This window comes from Babylonia areolata, chromosome 5 (assembly GCF_041734735.1).
Source record: "Babylonia areolata isolate BAREFJ2019XMU chromosome 5, ASM4173473v1, whole genome shotgun sequence".
Classification (NCBI taxonomy): domain Eukaryota; kingdom Metazoa; phylum Mollusca; class Gastropoda; order Neogastropoda; family Buccinidae; genus Babylonia; species Babylonia areolata.
Window position 1 is genome coordinate 44,694,109 of NC_134880.1, and position 25,317 is coordinate 44,719,425.

General features: G+C 39.4%; 1 protein-coding gene across 2 annotated transcripts; it reads left to right on the plus strand.

Moving 5' to 3' along the window:
* The first annotated feature begins 313 nt into the window (after nucleotides 1-313).
* LOC143282092 (Golgi phosphoprotein 3-like) lies at nucleotides 314-25,040 on the plus strand. Of its 2 annotated transcripts, XR_013055212.1 has the most exons (4): nucleotides 314-584; nucleotides 10,746-10,992; nucleotides 16,835-21,211; nucleotides 21,267-25,040. XR_013055212.1 is itself a non-coding variant. In XM_076587577.1 (3 exons), exons 1-3 carry the CDS (start codon nucleotides 387-389, stop codon nucleotides 17,257-17,259), a joined length of 870 nt encoding a protein of 289 aa, XP_076443692.1. In that variant the 5' UTR covers nucleotides 314-386; the 3' UTR covers nucleotides 17,260-25,040. The 2 variants fall into 2 exon arrangements, 1 of the variants encoding a protein (XP_076443692.1); XM_076587577.1 differs by having other exon boundaries at nucleotides 16,835-25,040.
* Nucleotides 25,041-25,317: the final 277 nt, after the last annotated feature.

Consider the following 25,317-nt stretch of genomic DNA (forward strand, 5'->3'; position numbering starts at 1 on the left):
ACACACACACACATGCACACTGACACACACACACACACACACACACACACACACGGCTGGCAGTCTGTGTGAACTGTGAAGCAGACGCTTCGTAGCAGACGACGGATTAACGCCCAGATTCTAGTTCTCGTTATCTTGCGAAAGTACAATACAAATGTATCAGAGCTTCCTTTTGGGTTTTGATAGCACTTATTGATGTATTTTTCAGATTTCTTGAAATTTTGTTCTTTATTTCAGATCTTTCTGAAATTTATCGTTTTTTTGTTTTGAAATCACATTAGTTCTCGCAAAACATTGACGTCGAATCCGTCAGCCATTTTCGTTTCATTGGCTTTGGCGGAGTTTATTTACAATCGGTTGCTTTGGGCTGTTCAAAGCATCTCACAATGTCTGGTATTTATTCACGTTCAAGTGGACTTGTCCAACGTCGAACAGTCAGCGCTTCACAGGGTGCGGATAGCAATGTCGAAGACAGAGAAGAAAAGCTGACAAATGGCGAGGAAGAAGAAATTGACCACGACTCGAAAGAGACCAGACTCACACTCATGGAAGAAGTCCTTCTGCTGGGTTTGAAAGACAGAGAGGTGATTTTTAGAATATTTTCAATGGGGTATACCTAATATACTTAACGACAGCTTGTTGAGTAGTACCTACATTGATAAGTTTTGACCGATTTTCTTGCAACAAAATTACAAGATAGGAATCACAGTCTCGTAACCTATTTATTTTTTTTTAATGGAAATTGGAATGACAATGATGGATTGGAATTTCGATGGAAAGCGACTCAGTGTTTGTGTGTGTGTGTGTGTGTGTGTGTGTGTGTGTGTGTGTGAACTATTGTTAGTCAAATGCAACATATATATAATTGAGAATTAGGATGCTTAAACACCACCACACACGCACGCACACACACACACACACACACACACACACACACACAAACCATTAAAAACTGATAAGGTTGTATTTGTGGGGGGGCGTAGGGGGTGGGGAACAGGTTATGCTTAATTGCTTGAGGCCTGGTACTGGCCTGTTCACCATTCTGTTCTAAAAACCTGCATGGTTATGTATACAGACTAGTGCCGTGGTAGCACTCTGGGTTGTAAAGGGTGGGAATACTGGCCCAGTGAGTGTCCATGTGACCCTTGAAAGCAGCTAGTGTTGGGACTGTCACCACCTCTTATGGGAGACCATTCCAGGTGTTGATGACCTGCTCCGCAAAGATGGTACTCTGAATGTTAAGTCAACAGTGGACCTTGTTCAATTTCAGGCTGTGGCCTATGCTCGCTTTGTTGTTTGCATCAGAATGTGTACACATCTATCAAGATAAACTGTTACCACACAAAACTGAATGTTAACTAGTGAATGGCAAAAAATGTGTGAATAAATATATAACTGCAACTATTAAGAAAGAAAACCAGTAGGAAACAACTTTTTATTTTGTGACAGTGTCTCATATCTATTTTTTCTGAGAATCACCTCCCATTCACTTATTTTTAGTAAAGTTTGCCCTGATTGCATTCGATCTGGATCAAACTTAACTGTTATATTGTTGCATATTATGTTTTAAAAAATACTAGATAATAAGTTACGCTTTTATTGCTTTTAACACCAGATATAGCAAACACTCAAAAGCTGAAGGAAAAAAGAATACAGTTTTATTATAGGGAACAAGCGATGACAGAATATTCCTATGGAAGCGGAGCGATGTCCGCTATGATAAGAGGTTGGCGTTTCCGGGCCTTTCGTTTCGTTCCACGTGTGTGTCAAATATAATATTTCAGTATGGAAGAACTCAAAGCGAAGGATAATATAACGCAAGTCAGTAAGTTTGACACAGAGGCTAGATGGAGCGCGTTATTTGGTTTTGATCCATGCGATTTAAGGGAATCAGAATGTGTGGCATTCCACCTCCATCTTGTGTTTGGCATGAGCGCTTACACATTATGATTAAATTTTGAGCAGTTCAAGTGCTACACTGAAAGTCTTGAAGTTGTTGAACTGCACATGCTGTTGACCGATATCTGGGTACAAGATCTGTGATAACACAGTCAGGGCAAACTTAAGACTAAGAATCAAATGAGATTTCTCACACCTGCCTCAGTCTTCTCTGAATGTGATTTGTCCCTTCACTGACAATTGTCTCCAAGACTCCCTCCAGGTTTTTTTTTGTGATGCCTTTAAGACTGACATGATCACTGGTGGGGATTGTACTTGGCTGACTTATTTTGATGTAAATCATGTAAAAGTAAATATTGTTGTGTTTTTGTTTTTCTTTCTTTTTCTTATTCTAATCTAAGAGTCAGTCAATAAATCAAATGGCCATGACAGCTAGGGAAGAAAATGCTGTCTTGAAAAATAATATTGCTTTGTTTTTATGTATTGTCATATGTACACATGTGACTGTGAGCATGAGTGAGCATATCTATTACTGTGTCAGTTGGTCTGTGTAAGTGTCCTTATGTGTGTGTGTGTATGTGTGTGTGTGTGTGTGTGTGTGTGTGTTGCAACTGTCAGCTGTCACTGTTCCATGTCATCACAAACATGACTGATAATAGCATGGACATAAGAATCATTAACTGTCATTCATTGAATTAATGATAATGATGAGAATGGACAATGATTAAGCTTATGTATTTGTGTGTGTTTTGTGTGTGCATATGTGTTCATATATGTGCATGTGCATGCAGGTTATGCACTCCTAGAGGCAAAATGAGAAAAAAAATGAGAAACCACTTTTGCCATGTGAAGTAATGGATAAATCAGACAATGATGATGTCCACTGTTACTACATGGCTGGGTTGGCTGAGATCTGCACCCATAGACGGGAACTATTATACAAAGATTTAAAGTAATAAAACTGAAGCAGTTGTACAGTTCAGGGAAAAGGCCAGCCACATGATTACCATCTTACTGGATGATTCTCCAAAAACTGACAGAATGAATTATGTTTATAATCCTGCTGGCCTCATACTGTCATATGGCTGTTCATCTGCAGTGTGATTTATTTAAGATTGTATTTATTATTTTGCCCTTATGCAATTGATCTGTTTACTTTCATTTGCTTGATCTAGCATTTTGACAGATTTTACCTCCCACATTATACATATTGTTTGGTTTGCATTTATGACACAGTCTTAACACATTTTCACAAGGGTATTTAAAAAATGACCATTTTGATAATGTACTGAACCATCCACAATTTTTAATTAATTGCAACTGATGTCATGCATTGATAACATAATAAATGAGATTTTATTTTAGACTGTCAACATGTTGATGTCCATTACTATTAGCAGTGGCCTTGTCGCCTTTCACTAGATCAAACATAAATTGTGCTATTACTTCACTCCTTATGAGAACATTTCTTAAGGCATGGTTCTTGTTTTGTACACCACTACATGTGCTTCATGATCACACATTTTTTTTTTTTTTCTTCATCAGTTCATTACTAATTTGACCATACAACACTGAGCTAATTTCTTTCTTCTGTAACTGTTCTCTCAAGTTTCTGTTTCCATGTATATAAGCCTGTTTATTTCTTCCCCGATCCCATAAATTTCAGAAGATGTCATGTCAGTCTGAATGTTCTGGCAGTCAGTTCTTGCATCCTCAAGAGCAGATGCTGCTGTTTCACTATCTTTTTCCATTTCTGGTTCAACATCATGGGCCTCAGGCTCTTGTTCCACTCCTCCTTTTCTTATTTTATGTTACTTGCATGATTTCTGTCCACTTGTGTGCGCATGTTTTTCACCAGCATGGTTTTAACTCTCATGGTTAAAATGGAATAAATATTTTTGAAAATAAAAAATTGTATACACGTGTCTTACACAGTTACAGTTACTCCATGGCGATGTATGTCTAAAAATTAAATTCAAATGGTTTACATTTGTATGTGTTGGTGGGTGGGGTTTCATCATGTGAAGCATTGTTGTAATCTACAAGACACCAGTGAACTCATAGCACTGAAAGCATCAACAAAGCTTAAGATCATGGACGCGTGAATTTGTTTACAAGTTGTGTGTTACCAGAATGGTGAATGATTCCAAAATCCATGTCATTTGCTCGTTCCCTACAGATCAAACTTGAATTCATGATCAGTGTACTTGAACTATTTTTGATGTGAGGAATACAAAGTTACATTCAAACGAACAAAGCATATGTAGTAGAAAACTATTAGTTGGAATTCACAATTGAAAGAAAAAAGATAATGACAGATAAAACTAAATAAAATCAGAATTGACAGTGTTCATATTTGCAATATATGTGCTATAAGAAGAAAAATTGTTATATATATATATGCCTACAGCATCAGATTAGAATAAATGCGTAAGTGTGTGTGTGTGTGTGTGTGTATATATATATATATATATATATATATATATATATATATATATATATATATATATACTGATCCGTGCTTTGATTTAGCATGGCCAATAAGACAAGTGGTGAAATCAACACCCACAGCCCACATGCCTTGATTCAGAAGTGGATTCAGCTGCCTCAGCAGTTACTGCGGAATATATATATGATATCATCCATGTGGAGACATTGCAACACCTGTGTTTCTGGAAATGGTGCCCATAGATCTACAAGCTACTTAGATGGCTCAGCATGCTTTCTATTACCTGCAGACTTTTCTTCTTCTTCTGCGTTCATGGGCTGCAAGTGCAACTCCCACATTCACTTGTGTGTACACAAGTGGGCTTTTACGTGTTTGACCATTTTTACCCTGCCATGGAGGCAGCCATACTCTGCTTTTGGGGGTGTGCATGCTGGGTATGTTCTTGGTGATGCTTGATTAATGCGACTCAGTATGCTAGAATCATACTCCATTTTGTTTTTGTTATCAGTGCATTGACCATGCACAGGACAACGGGACTTCCAGTTGTTAACTGGTATGCTGACACATGTTCTAAGGCACTGTGCATAGGACTTACTTCTTGTGTTTTGATATACACAGCATTTATTTTGTGAATTTGAGCACTCTCAAAGATGAAGATTTAATTTTTTTTTGTTTTTTTTTTGACATAGATAAAAACTAGTTAGTTTCCTAACCTCCCTGTTGAAGCTGACACCAGTGATCATCACACTCATGCATGATGTGTATGAACAGTTGAACTGCTGGGGAAATTTAAACAGACCAACCAAAAATGAAAAGGAACCTCTCTAACTTGTTTGATGCTGCACTCTTAGTATAAATACAAAAATAGGCTATAACTTCTATAGTACTACTACTAACTTGGATCATACCCAAAGCATTAGGTTAGCACCACCAAGTAAGATCATAGTGCATAGAAGCATACCCAGAGTCTGAGCTCTCACAGTGCCATGGTCATGGTGGTAGAACTCTGTCATTTTCATAATTTCTCAGCCACATACTGTAACATAGATCTCATCTGTATTTTATCATTCAGTAATTCACTTAACTGCAGCATTTACTTTGTGATTTACTTTGAAATGATTCCTTAGTAAAATATGAATAGATTGTGAATATTGTGCTTGCCCTTTATTAGAGTATTAGCCAGATAGAGACTGATTTAGTAATTGAGACAAAAAGTATACCTAAAGAAGGTGTTGAACAAAATACATTTTAATTTTAAAAAGGTATGGACTTTCTCAGTCTGACTGCATACATAACCTTGATTAACCTAAAAGTGGTAAAAGCACATATCTGTATATTTGTAGGTTCTGATTTAGTAAATTTATAGATTAAACCTATGGGAATTTAAGCCCAACCTCCTCCTCCTCCTCCTCCTCCTCCCCCCCTCCCCCCTTCCCCCTGACCACCTGAGACTGACATTTACATTTAATGACTTTGTCATTTGAACACATATGATGTTTACACTGGAATTGTTCACCCAAGGAGAAGCAAACCAACATCTGCTGCAACTCTTAGCAGTTTCAGTTCTGTTTGTTTATTGATCACCAGCTGTTTCAGTTCTGTTTGTTTATTGATCACCAGCTGTCAGGTTTACAGCTCCACAGTTAAAAGTAATTAACCAGAATTTTCTGTTCCCTCATGCTATTTACTGATGCATGTATGTAGGTGGCGGCAGTGAAAATTTAAATATTCATTACAATGACTGAAATGTGATTTTTGGCAAACAACATGACAATATAAGAAAAACAAAAAAAAAAAGTAAGTGAATATCTTGATTGGTTCTGAAGATATTCCATTTTAAAGATGTGACGATGTGTACATGCTGTTAGTACTTAATATTCTCACATTTTCACAGTTATATTATACTGTCCATGAGGGTACTGTAATGAAAACTCATATACTTTTAAAAACCATATGATAATGGTATATTGCACAAGAAAACACTAACACTTCAGCAGCAAAGAAACTGGAAAATATGTCTGTCAAAGTAGGAGGAAATAGAAAATCAAGACGTGTCAATGTGTACAGAATAGCAACTTTGAAGGTCTACAGCACTGAAACGAATAGACAGTTGCATTTCAAAATAAAATATCTTGCAGATTACATCACAGAAAGTGCACTGAATTTTTTTCAGGCAGGACAGTTGACTGAATTTTAAGTATCAGAGTCTCAAACTTTGAAAAATCTTCAATTTGACCAGTGGAAAAAAGACTGTTTATTGGGGTAGCATGCTGCAAAGATAAATATTTCAGTACCTGTCACAAGTAGGACCATGAAATTTTGTGTGTGTATTAAGTGAAATGTCAGCTTTCAAAATAAATTAAAATCAACCTTAAAACTTCCCTCTAAAGTTGGCAGAAAAGGAATGATACCTGATTTTCTCATTAAAAAAGGGTGCATGCTGCAGATGAGACTTCTTCAAAATTTTTGTTTTTGAAAAAAATATTGAAGTTGCAGCCACAATAAGTTACCAGTGGTCTAGGCTGATCATCTGCTTCAAAATTACTACAAATTTTTAAATGAATGCAACTTGAGAGCATTATACAGAATGGGTAGGTTGATGGGGCATTCCACAACAAAGGTTCCCAGGAGGGAGCAAATATTACATAAGTTGCTAGCAAAAATGACAGATATATGAATCTATTTTCTTTCAGCTCTCTAGTTTTTTCTTCCATCCATGAACCCAGTCATGCATTTCATTATAGAAGAAACACAATAAATAAGAAATAAAAGGTGGATGATGCACCTTTATTTCTTCACAAAATGGCATTCACAAGAGAAAATGCACACCAAAAAATCTCTCATTTTTTGGCACTCACAGGTTTCCTGGCATCAGCAATAACATGCTGCTCACTACCTGAGATGTTCATACTGGCCTTTTTGGATCATGGAATAGGTCTTGCAAACCCTGCCATAAGCAGCTGTTTCTGCAACATGTTAGATACACAGATCAGCTCATAAGAAAGAACAAATGTTATGTTCAATTTAAAACTTAAAACCAAAACCAGAGCTCTCAGTTTAATATATGTTTAGGCTTTTGTCAATTTCTGAGTGTTTTGAGTGGGAGGAAAACACTGTGATAACAGAATTATAAAATGGCATACTAACAGGTAAGCATTCATTCAACAGCAACACAAAATTCACCGCACTGAACAAAATGGCCGCACTTACCTTTCACACAATAACTCAGTTGCAGCATCAACTTATGCTTTGACAATTGAGGCTGAATTTTTAGGGGTCTGTCCTTTCCAATTGCTGACAAGAACTTTGCCATCTACTTGTACTGTTCATCTTATGGATGTCTTTGTTGCATGCGATTATTTACTCAGAAATTCCACTTCAGTGTGCTACATTTCATGACTGAGATGAAAGTATTACTTAATGTCTTATGTATACATGTATATGATTACTTACATTAAATATTTTATTGTTAATATGCACATCATACTTAGTATCTTATTCTTTGATATATATTTTGTGTACTCATCTTTATTTGTGTGTGTATGTGAGAATGCATGTCTTAGATATATATCAAACTGAATATTTCATTCACAATATGTGCATGGTATTTTGCATTTTATCATTTCATGAAATATGTGTTTACTTCCCTTTGTTTTCTGTTTCATGCAGTCTAGATGCACAGCATATCATGGGTTACATGACCCCCCCCGCGCGCGCACACACACACACACACACACACACACACACACAATTATACTATCTTAATGGCTGGATTCCTGGTAGTGTTATATAGTTTGACTTGACTGAACCTGATGTACAACTTAGGCTATGGGTGTTATTGTACTGATTTTCTTTTTACTAATTTTAGTTTGTTAAAAATTGGTGTTAAATTTTTGAAGAAACAGGATGTTGCCTGCACTGTTCAAATTAGTCATATATCTCTTCACATTACACTTTTTTCATACTCAGACATACACATACTCACAAGCATACATGTGCAAATGCAAACTTGCTCTGGCTCTCTCTCTCACACACACACACGCACACACCTACTCCACTGACAGGAAAGAAATGGGGAAGGGGGATGACTGGAGGGAGGAGATGGTGGGTTATATCACTGTCAGCAGTCAGGGATTCTCAGCCAGAGCAAGTGGTCAGTGATTTGGCTCAGTGCCAAGTTTGCCACAACCATTGACAACCCCCTCCCCTCTCCTTACCATTGGTGGGAGATTCTCAGAGACAAAGGAGGGGAATGGCTATACAACTCTCAGCTAATTATGAAAGTGAAGTTTGCAGAGGAGAAAGGGGGGGGGGGGGGGGTAGTATGAATTGGTGTTCTTGTTCTTTCTGGAATGTGAGAGCATAGTATCTATCTGTCTGTATATATTGAGATAAAGTTTCACAGCTATAGAAGCTAAATGCAACTAGAATATCAGACTTGAGTTTTGTGTGATGCTGAATGAAAAAGAAACCATATTCCAATTTGTTTACTCACTTATTCAACACAAACCGAGTCTGTAGCAGACGACGCTAATGCTGTCCCGAGCACTTCCGGTTTTAGACCCAGGTAATATTTTGCTTACTAAAGCAAAAATCAATCAAATATTAGTAATTGGAATTCATGGGCTCCGTTTTAACATGTCCATTTTTCATTCTGTATCAATAGTTTTTGTGTGTTTTACTCCGAAAAAAATAAATCGTGTTCCGATTGAAACACGGTGTCACGTTACGAAAACACTTATGAAATAGATCCAAGCTGCTCAGTTACTGACATCGATCAAAATCCTGATTCAGAGAATTTCAGCTCAATATTGTGCATGAAAGTGCTAAAGACATTCGTTTTCAAAAATAATATAAAACTTACCGATGAAACTTAAGATTTTCTGGAGAAACAATGCCATTTTTGTGTTAGCTGAAGTGCCGCTCTCCTTTGTCGAATGTTGATTGGGCCGACGCAACTGACGAAGAGGGGTACCTGCTTTTGAATCGCTTGAGCAAATTGCTCATGGATCAAAAATATTAGTTTCGGATACCATTGAAATCAGCAGAAAATGCTCTTTACCGCTCATACAGTAACCCGTAGGGTCAGATTTCATTTTCGAACTGCGCGAGGCGTTGAAAGATAGCCGAAAAATTCCCGTAACTTTGCGCTCAGATCTAACTACCCTACTTCGCCCAAGGCTTGGAAAAAAACACACGAAAGTTCTCCTTGAACTTTCGCCTTTCACGGCTCCCAGTTTTTCGAACAGTAACCAATGAATGGAAAACAACGGATGCGATTTTTTTCCACTATGTGGTTGAAACTAACTGTGTCGCGCTCAGAAAGACGCCGGCCGCCATTGAACAAGGATCGCTATTTCGCGTTACAGTACACTTTTTTTCTTCCATCCGCGAACTCATGCACGCATTGCATAAAGCAAACACAATAAAAATTAAAATTATGGATGATAAATGATTATTTCAGTTGGATAGTTTTTCACAAAATGAAATCAAATTTGAGAAAATGCACTTCAAAATTAGTCAATTTTTTAGGCGTTCATAGGTTTCCCGGCATCGGCCATGGGGGCTGCCGCTACCTAATGTATGCATGTTTGCAAATTATATATGCATGCACACACACACACACACACACACACACACACACACACACACACACAGTTGGACATCTTTAAAAAAAAAAATTCTACCCCCAGTAACTGCATCCCCTTCTCCCATATCCTTTTGTTAAACAAAGATTTTTTTTTTCCTGAAAACATTTACTTGCATATTATTGTTGAGAATAATAGTGCCCTATAATTTTTGCATGCACTTAGTGTTTGCAGTCCACAAGACCTCAATTCACCATTAATATCTTATGAATTTGATTGAAAGACTTGCACACAGTGTTCAGTGGAAAGAAAGGAGAGAAGAAGAAACCTGGCCTGAGATGGGCTGAGGGAGTAAACAACTTGACATTGGAATGTGAAATTGGAAGCCTATTTATAAAATCAGTTTGAATAGGTTATGGGTTGCCCCCTGGCAATGGAAAGATGAGTCATCTTGATATGTATATTCTGGAGCATATGTTATATGATTATGCACACACACACGCATGCACTCACGCACGCACAATTTTATACACACACACACGTATAAAATACATACACTTGCAAAAAAAAAAGTTGCATGCATGTGTGTGTACACACACACACAAGCATGCATGCACACACACATACACACATGTATACACTTGCACCACCTCTCTCCCTCTCCATTTCTCCTGATACCCATCACCATTTCACTTTTTTTTTCTTTTCTTTTTTTGCCTGTCCAGCATGACTTAGCATGGAAACGAAAGACATGAAATCAATCTGAAGACTACTACTACTACTGAAAAAGTACTACTTATATTCTGCAGGGCTACACCTCCTTTTGGAATGACTGTATATCCTCGGGCCTGCGTGGCTGCATCCTGATCGAGCTGTCCCTCAGAGGGCGCATTGAGCTGGAGAAGGGGGGAATGCGTCGACGCAGCCTGACAAACCGCAAAGTGCTGTGCAAGTCTGACCAGCCCACTGGTGACGTGTTGCTGGACGAAGCCCTACGCCACATCAAGGAGACGCAGCCTGTAGAGACCGTGCAGAGCTGGATTGAATACTTGAGTGGTAAGAGCTGGCGGAGACCGGGTCAGGTTGTGGCTAACACGTTATGTGTATCTTGTGAAAAATCTGTGAATTGTATACTGTATTATGAATTATTAATATTTTCGACAAATTATGAATTATTATCCACAAATTTTGTTCCGCACACATCATGCATGTATGTTTATAATTGTTATGAAAAATTTGTGGTCTGTTAGTCTTATCTATTTTATTATAATCAAATGAATTGTTGTCCACAAGTTTTGTCCAGCACACATCATGCATATGTTATGAAAAACCTATGGTCTGTTAGCCTATATCTTACTATGAATATTGTTATTAATATAAATTATAATATTTATGTTATCCAGAAAATTTTACTGATTACTATCAGTATGTCCTTACCTCGTTCTTTATCTTTCTCTACATCTGCTTGCCTGTATAGATCTCTGTCTTCATTCTGTCGTCTATTGTTGTTTTTCTTCTTTTGTCAGTTTAAAGTTTTATTTTTGTTTTCATTCTCTCTCCTTTCACTGTTATACGTATTATTTATACTGTGTCTTAGTATCATACATGAGTGCTTAAATATGTGTATGCTTATGTGCATGTGTATATTATTTCGAATGTATTTAGCTGTCATGAATATTCTACTTTCAATTGTTATATTTTTCTTATCTTTCTATCAGTTCATGCCTGGAGGGCCAGACGTAAAAAAACACCTTGTGCTGATTCCTTTGCCGTCTTAAAATGAAATATTTTCTTTTGTTTTGATAGGCTCCTGTGTCACTATGTGTGTACAGATTGTTTTACTATAACTTGTAGAGGCCCTGTTTACAGTGGTGTACAGAATGATGTATTGTGTTTGGATTCAGAGGCATTTGTGTAGTCAGTGAATGCAGCATGTTTAGGACAAAGGGATTTGGGGAAAAAGATAAACTTATATAATGACTTTCTTGGGATGTGTATCCTACTTGGCAAACAAAATGAAAAACAGCATCACCAAAGACGATGAAATATAAATTAGTAAGATTTATTCTTCATTGACAGGTTTGATATTGTTCAGTAGTCTCATAGAACACCAGAGATAAAATATCAATGCGCATAAAAACTTCAACTGGTGGTGAAGGAAGCCGAGTTCAGTGATTCTCAGTTTCAGATTGGGTTGACAAGATTTCCTGTGTGAAATTCGGGCTGCTCGCCGCAGGGATAGTGTGTCAGATTAGTGCATTTTTTTCCCCCTTTTATCTGTCTGGGGATGTATTTGTTTCACTATCGTGGTACGGTTTTCTACTGCATTTTGCTAGGGACAACCCTTTCGTTTCCTTGGGATATTTTACATGCTAAGTGCATGCTGCTCATGGGACCTCAGTTTATCCTTGTACCGAAATACATCCATTGACAATCACCAAGCCACTGCTCGAGGTCTAGTGAAGGGGATCGGGGGAAGGGGGTGGGGGACAAAAACCCAGTCTGTATATGTATGGGACTGGCACCTGTGGACACTGGCTTCGTAGTTGGGCGCATTGCCACTTGTCCACTTCTCCACTTTACTTAAATGGTGGTCATTGGTTTCCTGTACCACCACCGTTATGGCCCGGCCCACTTAGCTTATATATCAGAAACTGACAAGCTTACAGTTGGGCCATGAGTAGAGTGAGAGCTGCATCATCAGTGGTTTCTCCACTGTAATAAGAAGTCATTTACTAATCACAGATTAGTCTTTTGTGAAGGACAGTGAATCTCAAAACTGGGAGGCAAGATTGCTCTGGCTCATAACCCTTTACCCCCAGCTCGCCCAGCACTTATCATCCAGGAAACCCCGTGGAAAGGGAAATAACTCTTGCGATTTTCAATAGTAGGTAATTACAAAAATCGATTAAAAATATAATTACTTTCTTTTGTTACACTGACTTATCCTTCATTCTGCATGTAATAAAGTTGTAAAAGGACTGTTTTGATTCCAGGTTCATGTTGCTGTGTACCCACAAAAAAAATCAAAACATCAAATTTGATTGTCAGTTATTTAATAAAAAATACAGTATTGTTTTTTAAGATCAAGCAGCAGTCAATAAATAGTTCCCAAATACTAGCAAATGATCCAGGGGACCCACACAACAGTCTACTGCAAGAGTTGTACGTGAAACTGTGCAAAACACTCTCCTTTGCACAATGTGCACCCAAAAACAGTTTCTTTTCCACGGCCGCAGACCTGACGGCACCCTTTCTTCTGGCACTGGAGACAGGTCTTCTTTCGTCCTGGCAGGCGTTCAGGTGGATGTTCAGCTGGATCATTGAAAGAACGCCTCACCACACTAGGATGCATGGCCACTTGCCGCTTGGCAATGACACTGCCACGCACAAGCCCCTCAAAGACAGCAAGCTGGAAGTAGAGTGGATCCTGGCAGCGCTTGGACCTGGGTCTTGGAGAGTTGGTCTTGCAGAAAATGATGAAGGCATTGATTAGGCTGCTCTGGACAAAAAACCAGAACAAATATCTCCACCACTTCCTGCAGGATCGACCAACAGTGTTGTAGGACCGGTGTTGATCGTGAAGATCCACCCCTCCCATGTTGTTGTATGTCACAATGGGCTGCGGTACAGGCACTGCTTCACTTAAGCCTGAAATCAGAGTAATTTGATTTTTGAGTCTTAGTTTTGAATCATAGAAACATAGAAATGAAATAAATGTTCTTTGATATATAATAAAAAGTATATAAAAAAAATAATTACTTACCTGCATTGCCACTGACCCTGTGGTGGTATGATCTTGTCTTTTTCATCTTGGTAAAAATGATGAAAATGAAAGTAAATGAAATAACATATAACCGAAAAGTTACTCACCTCTGGCATTGTAATGAGAACGGGTGTTCAGTGCTGGCACTTTAGTTGGCCCAGCGAAAGTTCGTGAACCCAGGAAGTAGGGCATGGATATAAATAAACGCGGTTGACAAACAGGCCGTGCCAGCGGCACTCGCTGTACGCTTGTTCGGTGGTAAATCTGCTTTGTTTCTTTCGCGCATCATCTCCTCGGATGGATCGGAAATAACGACTAAAGAAGTGGTTTTCTAAAAAGAACACAAAATAAGCTTTCCATTGACTCCAAACACAGTATGTTTTCTTACATAGCGGTTGTTGCGGCAACGGCTGAAACATCAATGAGGAAAGAGAAGAGAAGGAAAAGCAGAAACATGATCGCAAAAATCATTAAGTTTAAATCCCACTCTAAGAAAACAGGCGTTTATCACAATAACATCGTAAATTCACACAGAACATTTAGCATGCCTGCATGCAGATCAGCTTACCATTTGAGTTGTGCGATTTTTCTTCGCAGCACAACAAATGTTTGAATGAACACACTGTAGCATGGTGAGTGCGAGCAGCAGGGGGATGGAGAGCAGGGTGAGTGTCTGTTGGCTTATGGCACTGCCGTGCCCTTCATTCCACAAGAAAGATGATGTTGATAAAATAATAAAATTGTGTAAATCAAATCAAACTGCACTCCAATAATACAAGCAGGAATAACAATAATTCAACTTTCTGTAATCGCTGCAGGAAATGTGTGGATGCTGTGAAAACGTGGGAAAAGTGGGGCGGGGGCTGCGGGGCCGAGTGAAACAAAGAAGGCAGTGTCCTGGTTTGGCGCGCGGGGCCAGAAATACCGCAGCGAATGCGCCGGCCAGTGCAGAGTGCAGTGGGAAAGTCTGGCATTAAAAAAAATTTGACCCAAGACGCTAGACGCTGCTCGGCCACCTAAAGAGCCGGATTTTGTGCTCGGCTGAGCAGCCGTGCAAGGTGCTTCTCCCGTCTCTGGATTGGTGTTGGTGGAGAGGACAGCGATAGTGCGCTTGTCTTGCCACAGCGTAGCCACCATCTGCCCACTCTGACAGAACTAACTCTCCTCTCTTCATCTTCTTCCACTTCCCGACCTTCAAGTCTGCTGGCCAGCCTTTGCGGTTCATGCGTATGGCGCCACATGAGTGTGTTTTGAGAGCCAGAAGATCCTCAGCCAAGGTGACCAATGTGAAAAAGTTGTCAAAGCAGATGTGATGCCCTTTCCCGAGGTAGTTCTTGCCCTCAGTCATGAAGTCCAAGTCCACCTACAAATAAATACACACAAACCATATCACTTTCAGTATGTTGTGAATACATCTGTCTTTTAGAGAGAAAGGGAGAAAGAATATGTCTGTGTGTGAATTACTTAGTCTGTATTTGAAAAACTGTAGTTTTAGCTGGGTAATAAATACTCAACAGTGAAACACACACGCACACACACATACACTCACACACACACACACACACACACACACACACACACACCAGAGATACATCTCCACTCCCTATGGTCCACCCCCCAAAAATGTCTGCCTCCCTCATACCCCGACTCGCGCACCCCCTGCACCCCTTCTCTCCCTCAAGGAAAAAAAACACACATTTTTTCATATTAAGAATTTTAGATTTTTCATCATAACTGACACCTCAAAATAACAAAATAATACTAACCTTTCAATGGTTGCTGTGTCTTGCCAGTGGAGACATCAAAGTCCAGTAAGTATCCAGATGTTGGGTCTGCACTGCACCAAATTTTGATCCCCCATGGTGTAGGTTTTGACTTGATGTATTGTTTGAAATGGAGCCGTCCATTAAATTTTATCATGGCTTCATCAATGCTGATAGCCTTCCCAGGATTGTACAATTCCCCACATTTTGTTTTGAAAATGTCAAGCACTGGACAAACTTTGAAAAGAGGATCGTACTCAGCGTGACCACTTGGGTGACATTTTGAACGGTCATTCAAATGGAAGTATTGACCGATTTTCTCAAACCTTGTCCTACACATGAGACTTGAAATGGATGGTACATTCAATTTGTCGTCTTTCGACCAGTAGTTTTCTATTCTGGGCAGTGTGTGGATACCCATCGAGATGTTGACTGCTAAATAAAGTTTGATGTCGCTCACTGTCACTGGCTGACATTTTGCATCTGCCCCCTTGAATTCCTGTGTTTGCGTTGCATACAAATTTGTCTGGTATGCCTTGTCTTCAAACATATTCTCCAAAAAAAAAAAAAAAAAAGACAAAAAATCCATGGGACTAGCTCCAACAGGCAGATCATGCACAACCCCAGCATATTCAATGAAATCGACGGCTGACACACTGTGTAGGTTGTCCTGCCAGTTTCGATCTGGGAGGTTTGGCAGTCGAGTCACACTTGAATCATCTTCACTGTCACTGTCACTGTCATTTTTGGCTAACTGGGCTGCAACAGCAGCCAAGTTCATGTCTAAATCACTGTCAGCCTCAGTTGAATCAATTTTCTCAAGATCATCTCGTGAAAATCCTTCGAAAGGTTCATCATCCGAGTCATCATTTAACAAACGCCAAAATTCTTCGTCAGACATCAAACTCATTTTGAATCTTTAAAAGTTCACAACTTGGTAAAAACTGAAGCAATTTGGACACTTTAAGTTTAAAGCTTGAAATGCACAGCAGGAAGTGCTGAAAACGAGGCTGTGAATCTCGTGAGAGTCTCGTTTATGTAAACAACAATGGCTGCACCCAAAGTAAGCACGTGTTTCGTGGGCGATACCAGGTGGGTCAGTGTTACACTGCAAGTTGACATTGAGCAAGTTAGGGGTATAAGGGTTACAGCTGCAGCCTTTGGGGCTATTTGGCCTTTGGGGACCAGCTCAGTGCACTGTCCTGAAACCCTCTAGGCCGAGAGAGTGGGGTAACTGGGGCAAGACAATTTCCAGTATGATCAAAATCCAGCCCAGATAGTCAAGACAGCATTTGCCGCCATTACTGTTCTCATGGTCTTTGTGGGACTTGACTGACCACCATAGTAACGTTGTGCGCTGTGTGTGCAGGAGAGACGTGGAACCCCCTCAAGCTGCGCTACCAGCTGCGCAATGTGCGGGAGCGGCTGGCCAAGAACCTGGTGGAGAAGGGGGTGTGTACAACGGAGAAACAGAACTTCCTCCTCTTCGACATGACCACACACCCCCTCACCGACAATGTCATCAAGCAGAAACTGATCAAGCGGGTGCAAGAGTCGGTGCTGAACCGCTGGACCAATGACGCGCACCGCATGGACAAGCGCATGCTGTCGCTCATCTACCTGGCCCACTCCTCGGATGTGCTGGAGAACGCTTTTGCCCCGCTGTCGGACGACGACTATGAGGTGGCCATGAAGCGGGTCAGGGAGCTGCTTGACCTGGACCTGGATGTGGAGAGCATGAAGGAGGGCACCAGCGAGATGATGTGGGCTGTCTTCTCTGCCATGACCAAGTGATCTCCGCCTCTGTCTGCCTGCCTCTGCTCTGTCTCTCTCTCTCTCTCTCTCTCTCTCTGTCTCTTGTCTCTTTTGTATCAGCTCTCTCTCTCTCCCTCTCTCTCCTCTCTTGTCTCTTCTGTGTCTGCTCTCTCTCTCTCTCTCTCTCTCTCTGTCTCTCTCTCGTCTCTTCTGTGTCTGCTTCTCTTCTCTCTTCTTCCTCTGTCTCTCCCCATCTCCCCTCTTCTCTCTGCTCTCCTCTCTTTCCCTTCTCCCCTCTCCTCTTCTCTCTCCCCCCTTTTCTCTCTCTTTCGTCTCTTGTCTCTTGTGTCTCTAGCCTCTTTTTCGCCAGTGCTCTGCTTCATTCTCCTCTCTTGTTTTTTTCCATTGATCTTTGTCTGTATGCCTATCAGTCTATCTTAGTCTTCGTCTGTCTGCACTCTTTTTTTTCTTCCTTTCCTCTTTCTGGGAGTTTCTTCTGTCAGGTTCAGGGGGAGGAGGATTCTTAATGTTGATAATATTTTCAGTAAACTGTATATCATCATGTGTTCATGCCAGCTCTTTTTTTTTAATTATTATTTTATATACATTTTTTTTGTGTTTTTTTTTGTTTTTGTTTTTTTGTTTTTTCAGACTCCACATTTTTGTTTGTTTGTTTGTTTGAGTAACTGTTCTTAACCATTTTGTGATCAGGTTCAGACTTTTTTTTCTCCTTCATCCATGTTCACATCTCCAGTCAATAAAACTTAACAGATACACATGTCCAAAATAACTAACTTTGCTCAGTAAAGCAATTGAAATAAAAGTTAATATCCATTTTGAGCTTAAAGAATTGTATTTATTTGCTTTCCAAAGTAAAAAGTAAAAACAAGCACTTCATACATACATAAACTCTTTTAGAAATGTATCAAATTGAGCTTTCCTTTGTGTTATTATTCTGTTTATTGGAAACAAACTATGAAGTTGCCCACAATCTTGACTGGTTTATGATTAAGATATTTTCATTGATTCTGTAACAGCAGTTCTAATCATGATTGAATGGGGAAAAGAGAGAAGTGTGTTCCAGTGTTGCGTGACTTGTTTTTGAGGACTGACTGTCAACAGAAGGGGTGGAAACAAACATCAAGTGTTGTGGGTCTGTTAGTGTTTGCATGTGTATTGAATGTACATGAAGGCATGCATGGGTGGTTTTATCTTGTTTGTTGAAGGGTTCTTATTCACACAAAAAATACTGGTAGTGTGTATTGATAGAAAAGTACAGCTTACTTAGGTTGGTGATGTGTATTGCGAAAAAAGTATGACAGCTTTTGATACAATGATAATGCATACACTTAGAGCTCGAGTGAACTGTAATGTTGTTTTGGTTCTCAAATTGTGAGGGAGTGTTAAAATATATAATCTGTGATTTGTTCAGTCTGTTAACGGTGGGATACTTTGATTTTATTTTATTTTATTGTGATTTAGTTTCTCTGTGATGCATACATGTGTATGTATGTGGATGGGTGTGGGTCTGCCTGTGTCTGAGTGTGACTATGGCAGTGCAGGCATGTGTGTGGGTGTATGGTGTTGAGCAGGAGAGGTTGGGGAAAGGACCAAATGTGATATATAATATGTGTTCTCTACATGACTACTACCACTAGGTCTAGATATTAGATCTATTTATTGCTAACATTTGACTGTCGCTGGTATTGGTGGTAGTTATAACGTGTTTGAAGTGCACTGGCTGTACTTACACCTGGTACTGAATAAGTGTAATTGTAGATTGTCCCTGTACTTGTACTGTAGTGTGGGAAGGTGTATTGTTGGTTGCATTTGTCTTGTAGTAGTTTTGTTGACCCCAGTTTTGTTACCTCACTCAAGAGAGTGAAAAGTTCTTGTGATGTTGATTTTTGTTGATGCTTTTTTTTTCTTTTGCCACAAAATGTTTTCAGGATGATGCTGTTAGCGCATAAGGTGCAAACACTGAAATTAGTTAATGACTTTGTCCACATTGTTAACGCATATATGTATTGGTTATGAATGTTGCCCTGTTGTTGTTGTGTGTGTCTTATTATCTTTGTCCTGTCACTGTCACAACGTATATTGCTAAATGCACTGATGATGTGTCAGTGCTTAGATCTTTGCTACTGAAACTATATTAAAAAAAAACCCAAAAAAAAAAAAACCCACAGGATGACAAAAAATGTACACAATTTGACAAAAGTTTATGGAGTAGGATAAATCGTAGTGATGTTGGACCTTGAAGTATGTAGCTGTGTTATTGTAAAAAACAAACAGTACATTTAGGTACTATTTTATCCAGTATCATAAGATTGGCAATTGATATTTTATTATAGACTAAAATAGAGCATCAGTGGTGGTGGGTTGGTTTGTTTTTAACTAATAAGTCATTCAGAATGATACCAGTACTGAACATTCCAGAATAAACTTTATTAGTTACAGTGATGGTCACATGGTCATCACCTGTCTGACTTCCTGACAAATTGTTCAACTGAATGTGTAATTTAAAAAATAAAAAAAAGCAGAAAAAAAGCAAATAGTCATGATGTCTTTCTTTATGTGCTGTCAGTTCAGTGCACCTGAGTTTTATTAAGTGCATCATCATGTGGTATGAGGGATATTGTACTTTGTTTCTCTGGATTGCTTTGACTGCTTAGGATGTTTATTAGTTTATATTTGTTTCAGACTCAGTGTATGTGAACAGGGCTATGTTTAGATGCTTGTGAGGGGCAAAGAATTGATATTGTCAAATCTGGATCATACTTTTACTTATAGAGAAGAGTAATGTTGAAAAACTGCAGTTCATTAAATGCAAACATAGATGACACATTCAGTTTGATAATAGTTTTAAAATTTATTTTTTTAGACTTGATTGAAACAAATCATTAGCACTGCGGATGATGTGTGTTAATGATAGGGCTTCTGGGATGTGGTTGTAATGTCTTGACATACATTACATGTATTCATTATGTTGTCTGAATCTCATGCTCTTGAAATTATGTTGAGTTATATTTTTGTTTTTGTTTTTTTTAAATAAGAAATCCATTTTGTCAATGTAAATTGACATCTTTCAGAGTGCACATATCGTAACGGATGATATGATCACAGTTGTGTCATAAATCTATCCCATAACTTACAACAGAGAGACAGAGGAAACTTGGAAAATTTTACAGAATTACTGGACAGAAGTCAGTTTCGGATTGTTATAAAACACCACTCTTTTTCTTTCTTTTGTGCTGCAAGTGTGCGTCTCTGACTTTCACCCACTCAGCTCCCCACCTCCACTCCCAGTGCTGTATTGAAAACCTGCATGTTTGAAATTGAAACTGTTTCTGATAGAGCCCAGGCATCTTCAAGGGGCCATGTACTGTATTGTATTGTATTACATTTTGTTAAAACAGATTTTTCTGTGTGAAATTCAGGCTGCTCTGTCCAGGGAGAGCACATCACCACAGTGTGGCACCACCCCTTTTTTTTTTCTACCTGCAAGTGTCTTTGTTTTCCTGTCAGAATTTTGCCTGGAACAACCCTTTTTTAAGTGCAAGATGTGAGTTGTGTTCTGTGTTCTGGCAGTAGCCTGAGACCAGAGCTGTGACTCAGTTCACATGGTCCATTCCACTGTATTCACTTGTGTGACCTGATGTGGGCGTGTAGTGGTCACACTCACAGCTAGGTTTTTCTTAATAATCCCTTGACAGCTCAACCTTGGTATGGCATGAGTTTGAACTGCAGTTACTTCTGTTTTTTTTCTGCTGTTTATCAATGGTGTCTGAGCAAACGTAATGCCATCCTAAGATGAAAAAGTCCAAATAATAAGTGGTAACAGACATCCTGACCAGTAAGTGTCTGTCTTATCTCAGTCAGGTGACAGCCCTTCACTGACATCCTGACCTGTAAGCTTCTGTCTTTTCTCAGTGAAGTGACAGCCCTTCACTGACATCCTGACTTGTAAGCTCAGTCTTATCTCATTGAGGTGACAGCCCTTCATTGGCATCCTGACCTGTAAGCTTCTGTCTTATCTCAGTGAGGTGACAGCCCTTCACTGACATCCTGACCTGTAAGCTTCTGTCTTATCTCAGTGAGGTGACAGCCCTTCATTGACAGGCTTACTTAGCAGCAGCAGTTGGTTGAAAAACCACCCTCATACTTTCTTGGGCTGTATGGATCTCTTTCTGTGCCACCTAATCATAACAAGTTGTCTTGGGGATTTGTGTGTGTGTGAATGTGTTTTGTGTGTGTGTGTGCTTAATAGTCCACTGGAGAGTTCAGCTGCGCATGCGCATGTAACTTTTCCTCAAAATCATGAGCAATTTCCAAAGGCGATAACATAGACAAAAGTAGTTAATGTGTGCTGTCCTTTATTTCTGTAGTTTATAGCCTCCATTGCTACAACCAAACTCTGTACAATGAAGTGCCATCATATGCATTATTAAAAAAACAAAATATGAAGCATAAAGTTGAAAAAAGAAGTCTGCTGTTTTGTAAATTTTGCCTCTCTCGATTGCCATTGTTGCTGGTAACTTTGGAGAGCCAATCAACTTCAGAAGCACAGATCATGTGACATGCCTCTTTATCATGTCATATAAGCACGGAACTCTTCAGTGGCTTATGGTTTTGTGGCAGCGGGGGCAGGGGTAGTGTACCTGTGGTTGTGTATGATGTCTGTGTGCAGGGTCAGAGGATTTGTTTTCCCCAGGAATGTTTGCTCAGAATGGCACAAGAAAATCATCCAAAAAAGTGATTGTTACTCACAGTTGAAGGAAAGGAAAACCAACACATCTGGCAGGGTTCTTTCTGACTCTGTCACTGCTTGTGACACAAAACACCAAAAAGGGAAACATTACATCATAAGATTTTTTTTGTTTTTGTTTTTATTATCATAATAAAATTATTTTTATATAGAACAAGCAGGAAAACCAATTTCAAAATAAGCATCATTTTCATCAATCCCCCCCTCCACCAAACCACCCACACTCCTTCGTGCACACACGTACATACCTCCACCTTCTGTCTCCTTCCTCTTCCCTCTCTGTATTGTTCACATGTAAAGCAGCTCATGAATCAGTTTTGATAGTGGTGTGCTTTCTCTCTCTCTCTTTAAATTATATTTTTATGTTTTTTTGTTTTCTGTGTTTTTTAAATGGTGGTTAAAAAAAAACACACCCTCAGATTGAAATGCAATCAAAGTGAATTGCATGCTGTTATTCTGTGATATAGTATATGTGTGTGTGTGTGTTGATAAATAATCATGTAATGAGTGTGTATGCGTATGGTGTGTTCAGATACATGTATGTGTGTGTGTGATGGTGGTCATGTTTTTGTGACAGATTGTTTCTAAAGCTCATCATCTTGCCCTCCTACCATATCCGTGTGCACCCCATTCCCAGCTCATCCCACTCTCTCTGTGTCTCTGCGGCCATCTCTCTGTGACTGTGTGAGTACCAGACAGTTACCAGTATGAATATTTGCATGAGACTGATTTTGTTCTGTATTTGGATGTGCTCTTGGTGTTTATGCTAACATTGTTAAATGTGCTTTTTGTGTGTGTATGTGGATAGCCCATTACAGAGCTAAATTTTGTTTTGTTTAAAAATTGCACAGATTTGGCTGTAATGAGCTGTGCATTAGTACTGCAAGTTATCTTAATGTGTTTTGTATATTTCATGGTGTTTTGGTTTTTTGTTTGTTTTTCTTGTATTAGTCAGGTCATTGAATGTTGTGGACATGCATCAGTGTTACACATGTCTATTGTATTGCAAAGAGTTTGCGTCACAGTAGATCCTTCTGTTTGTTTTAGGTTCTTATTGTTTTTCCTGTGTTCTTGTGCTCTGTGTATCCATTGAGTAGTGGGGGGTGATGACCTGTGGGTACAATGTGAGGTTTAAAGTGTCTGGGGTCAGACTGGTATGGTCTTCACATTCTTGTGTTTTTGCCTTCAGTTTGTTTTTTGCCTTCAGTTTGTTTTGCAGGCGGCTTCACACTATGCAATAAGCTGTATAGCTCTGCACATTAGGTCATTGGGATGTTGGATGTTGGTCTGTTCGGGTATGTCTCCTTTCCGCCCTCCTTCCCTCATTGTGGTGTAAACTGGTTATTGTTGCACAGCACATGTGTTCATACCCTGTGCATGGCTGTAGGGAGAGAACTGAGGTAGGAAGTAGGTGTCAGTGTCGTCCAGAGTTACAGCATGTGTTTGTGATGAGGGCAGGAGTGAGTTTGGCAAGACCAACGGTTTCTCCTTGTAGTTTTATAATGCTGTTTTTTTCACTGGACAAAGTTCATTGTGGGCATGCTTTTCTCTTTTTTTTCTTGTTGCTTTGGTTACTCGTATGACTTTTTTTTCTTTTTTCGTTTTTTTTTGTTTTTTTTTTTAATTGTGCTGACATGAGGTCTGTGTTGGTAGTGGAGGTCCTTTTTTACCAGAACAAGCCGTGGTGAAGCTGTTTGTGCAGTTGTGTGGAAGGCTTTAGAGAACAGGACCCCAGGGATGTGACAGCATGTTGAAAGAGATGGTTTTGTTTGGGGAGTGCACTGGTTGTCACTTGTTGCCCACTGATCTTCTGGATGTTCTGGTGGTTCAGCTATGCATAGCCAACAGATGGGCTGACTGACATGTCCAGAGTAGGCTGTTGATTCAGTGAAATGTCGTTTCATTGATTTGAACTATTGTAACAGAAAAGTAAATCAGTGCAGTGCAATTCAGTTCAAAGGTTAAAAGTCCCCATTGCACTGCTCTGGTACTGTGTTTTGAAACTAATTTTCTTAACTTTGACAAATCTTTAAAATGTCAATACTGGTAAAAAGGTTTGATCCGCCCCCCCCCCCCCCCCCCCCCCTTTAATTTATACCTGTTGTACGCCAACAGTTTGTTCAGTTAGTGGGGTGCAGAAGTTGGGAAAGGGATAGGGGTTAGCATTGACAAGTCCACCTGGGTCTTTCAATATTTTGTCAGTGTTGGGAGATAGTGTTTGTGTTGTGGCGGACAGGGAACCAGGTTCATGCTGCTAGACTGCATCATCACGACACATGGTCAGCACTTATACAGGGCTAATGCACATAAAGAGGAGAGAGTGAGTTTGTGTGTGTGTGTGTGTGTGTAAACTTGAGGAATCCAACTGGTACATTATATTTCATCTGCATGGTATGTCTCGGGACTGGTAGTCTGCTATCAGCCACTTGGATTTTTCTTCTTTTTTCTTTTTTTTCTTTTTTGCCCCTCACTTTCAGAAAAGACAGCAACATCGCCTGTTGCATGCCCCAAAGTTTGAAAAGTTGTAGGGGTGTGAAGGGATTTGTTAGTTGTTTTTAACTTTGGGGATGTAAGTGTGATTCAGGGGACTGGTTCTGTTGTGATTGCTCAGTTATGGTTGTGTTATGTAGGTCCTCTCAGAAACACCCAGATGGTACTGTTATTATATTTGGGGGACAGAAGGCTGTTCCTTGTTATGCTAGAAGGGTGTTTGCCTGAAAAGAATGTTTTATGTGGAAACAGATTACAATGTCTGATTTGTCATCTTGGTGTATATTTTGTCACACGGTCTGAACGAAAATAACTATCTAATTTGTAAAATTGTGTAAAAACAAAAAAAGGTGGGTTTGAGTTTCTCCCATTTTTTTAAATTTCATTTTTATTATCCTTCATGTAATGATTGTGTAAGTGCGAAGGCCATTGGGTGGAACAGGACGCCAGACATTGTACAGACGTCTGGAGTCATGCTGTTCCGCAGATCCACTTGTGTTGGAAGGTACCATCCAAATATTTTTGTCAACAGAGGGTTATTCAAATAAAACATGAGAAATCAGCTGAGTTGACCTGGTCACTTGATAGTGAATCATGTGAGAGAGAGAAGAGATGTGTGTCTTGTGAAAGGGTTTTGCTTTGCTTATAAAATAGAGAGGAAGAGAGATGTGTGACCTGTGAAAGGGTTTTTGCTTTGCAGATTAGTTAGGTGGTAGCAGTAGTTTGGCTACAGTCTTTATCAGCCAGACATGAATTTCCATTCAAAGCTTTGGCACACACACACAGACACTCACTCACACTGAGGTACACACAGGCACACATCATATACCTTGTGATTT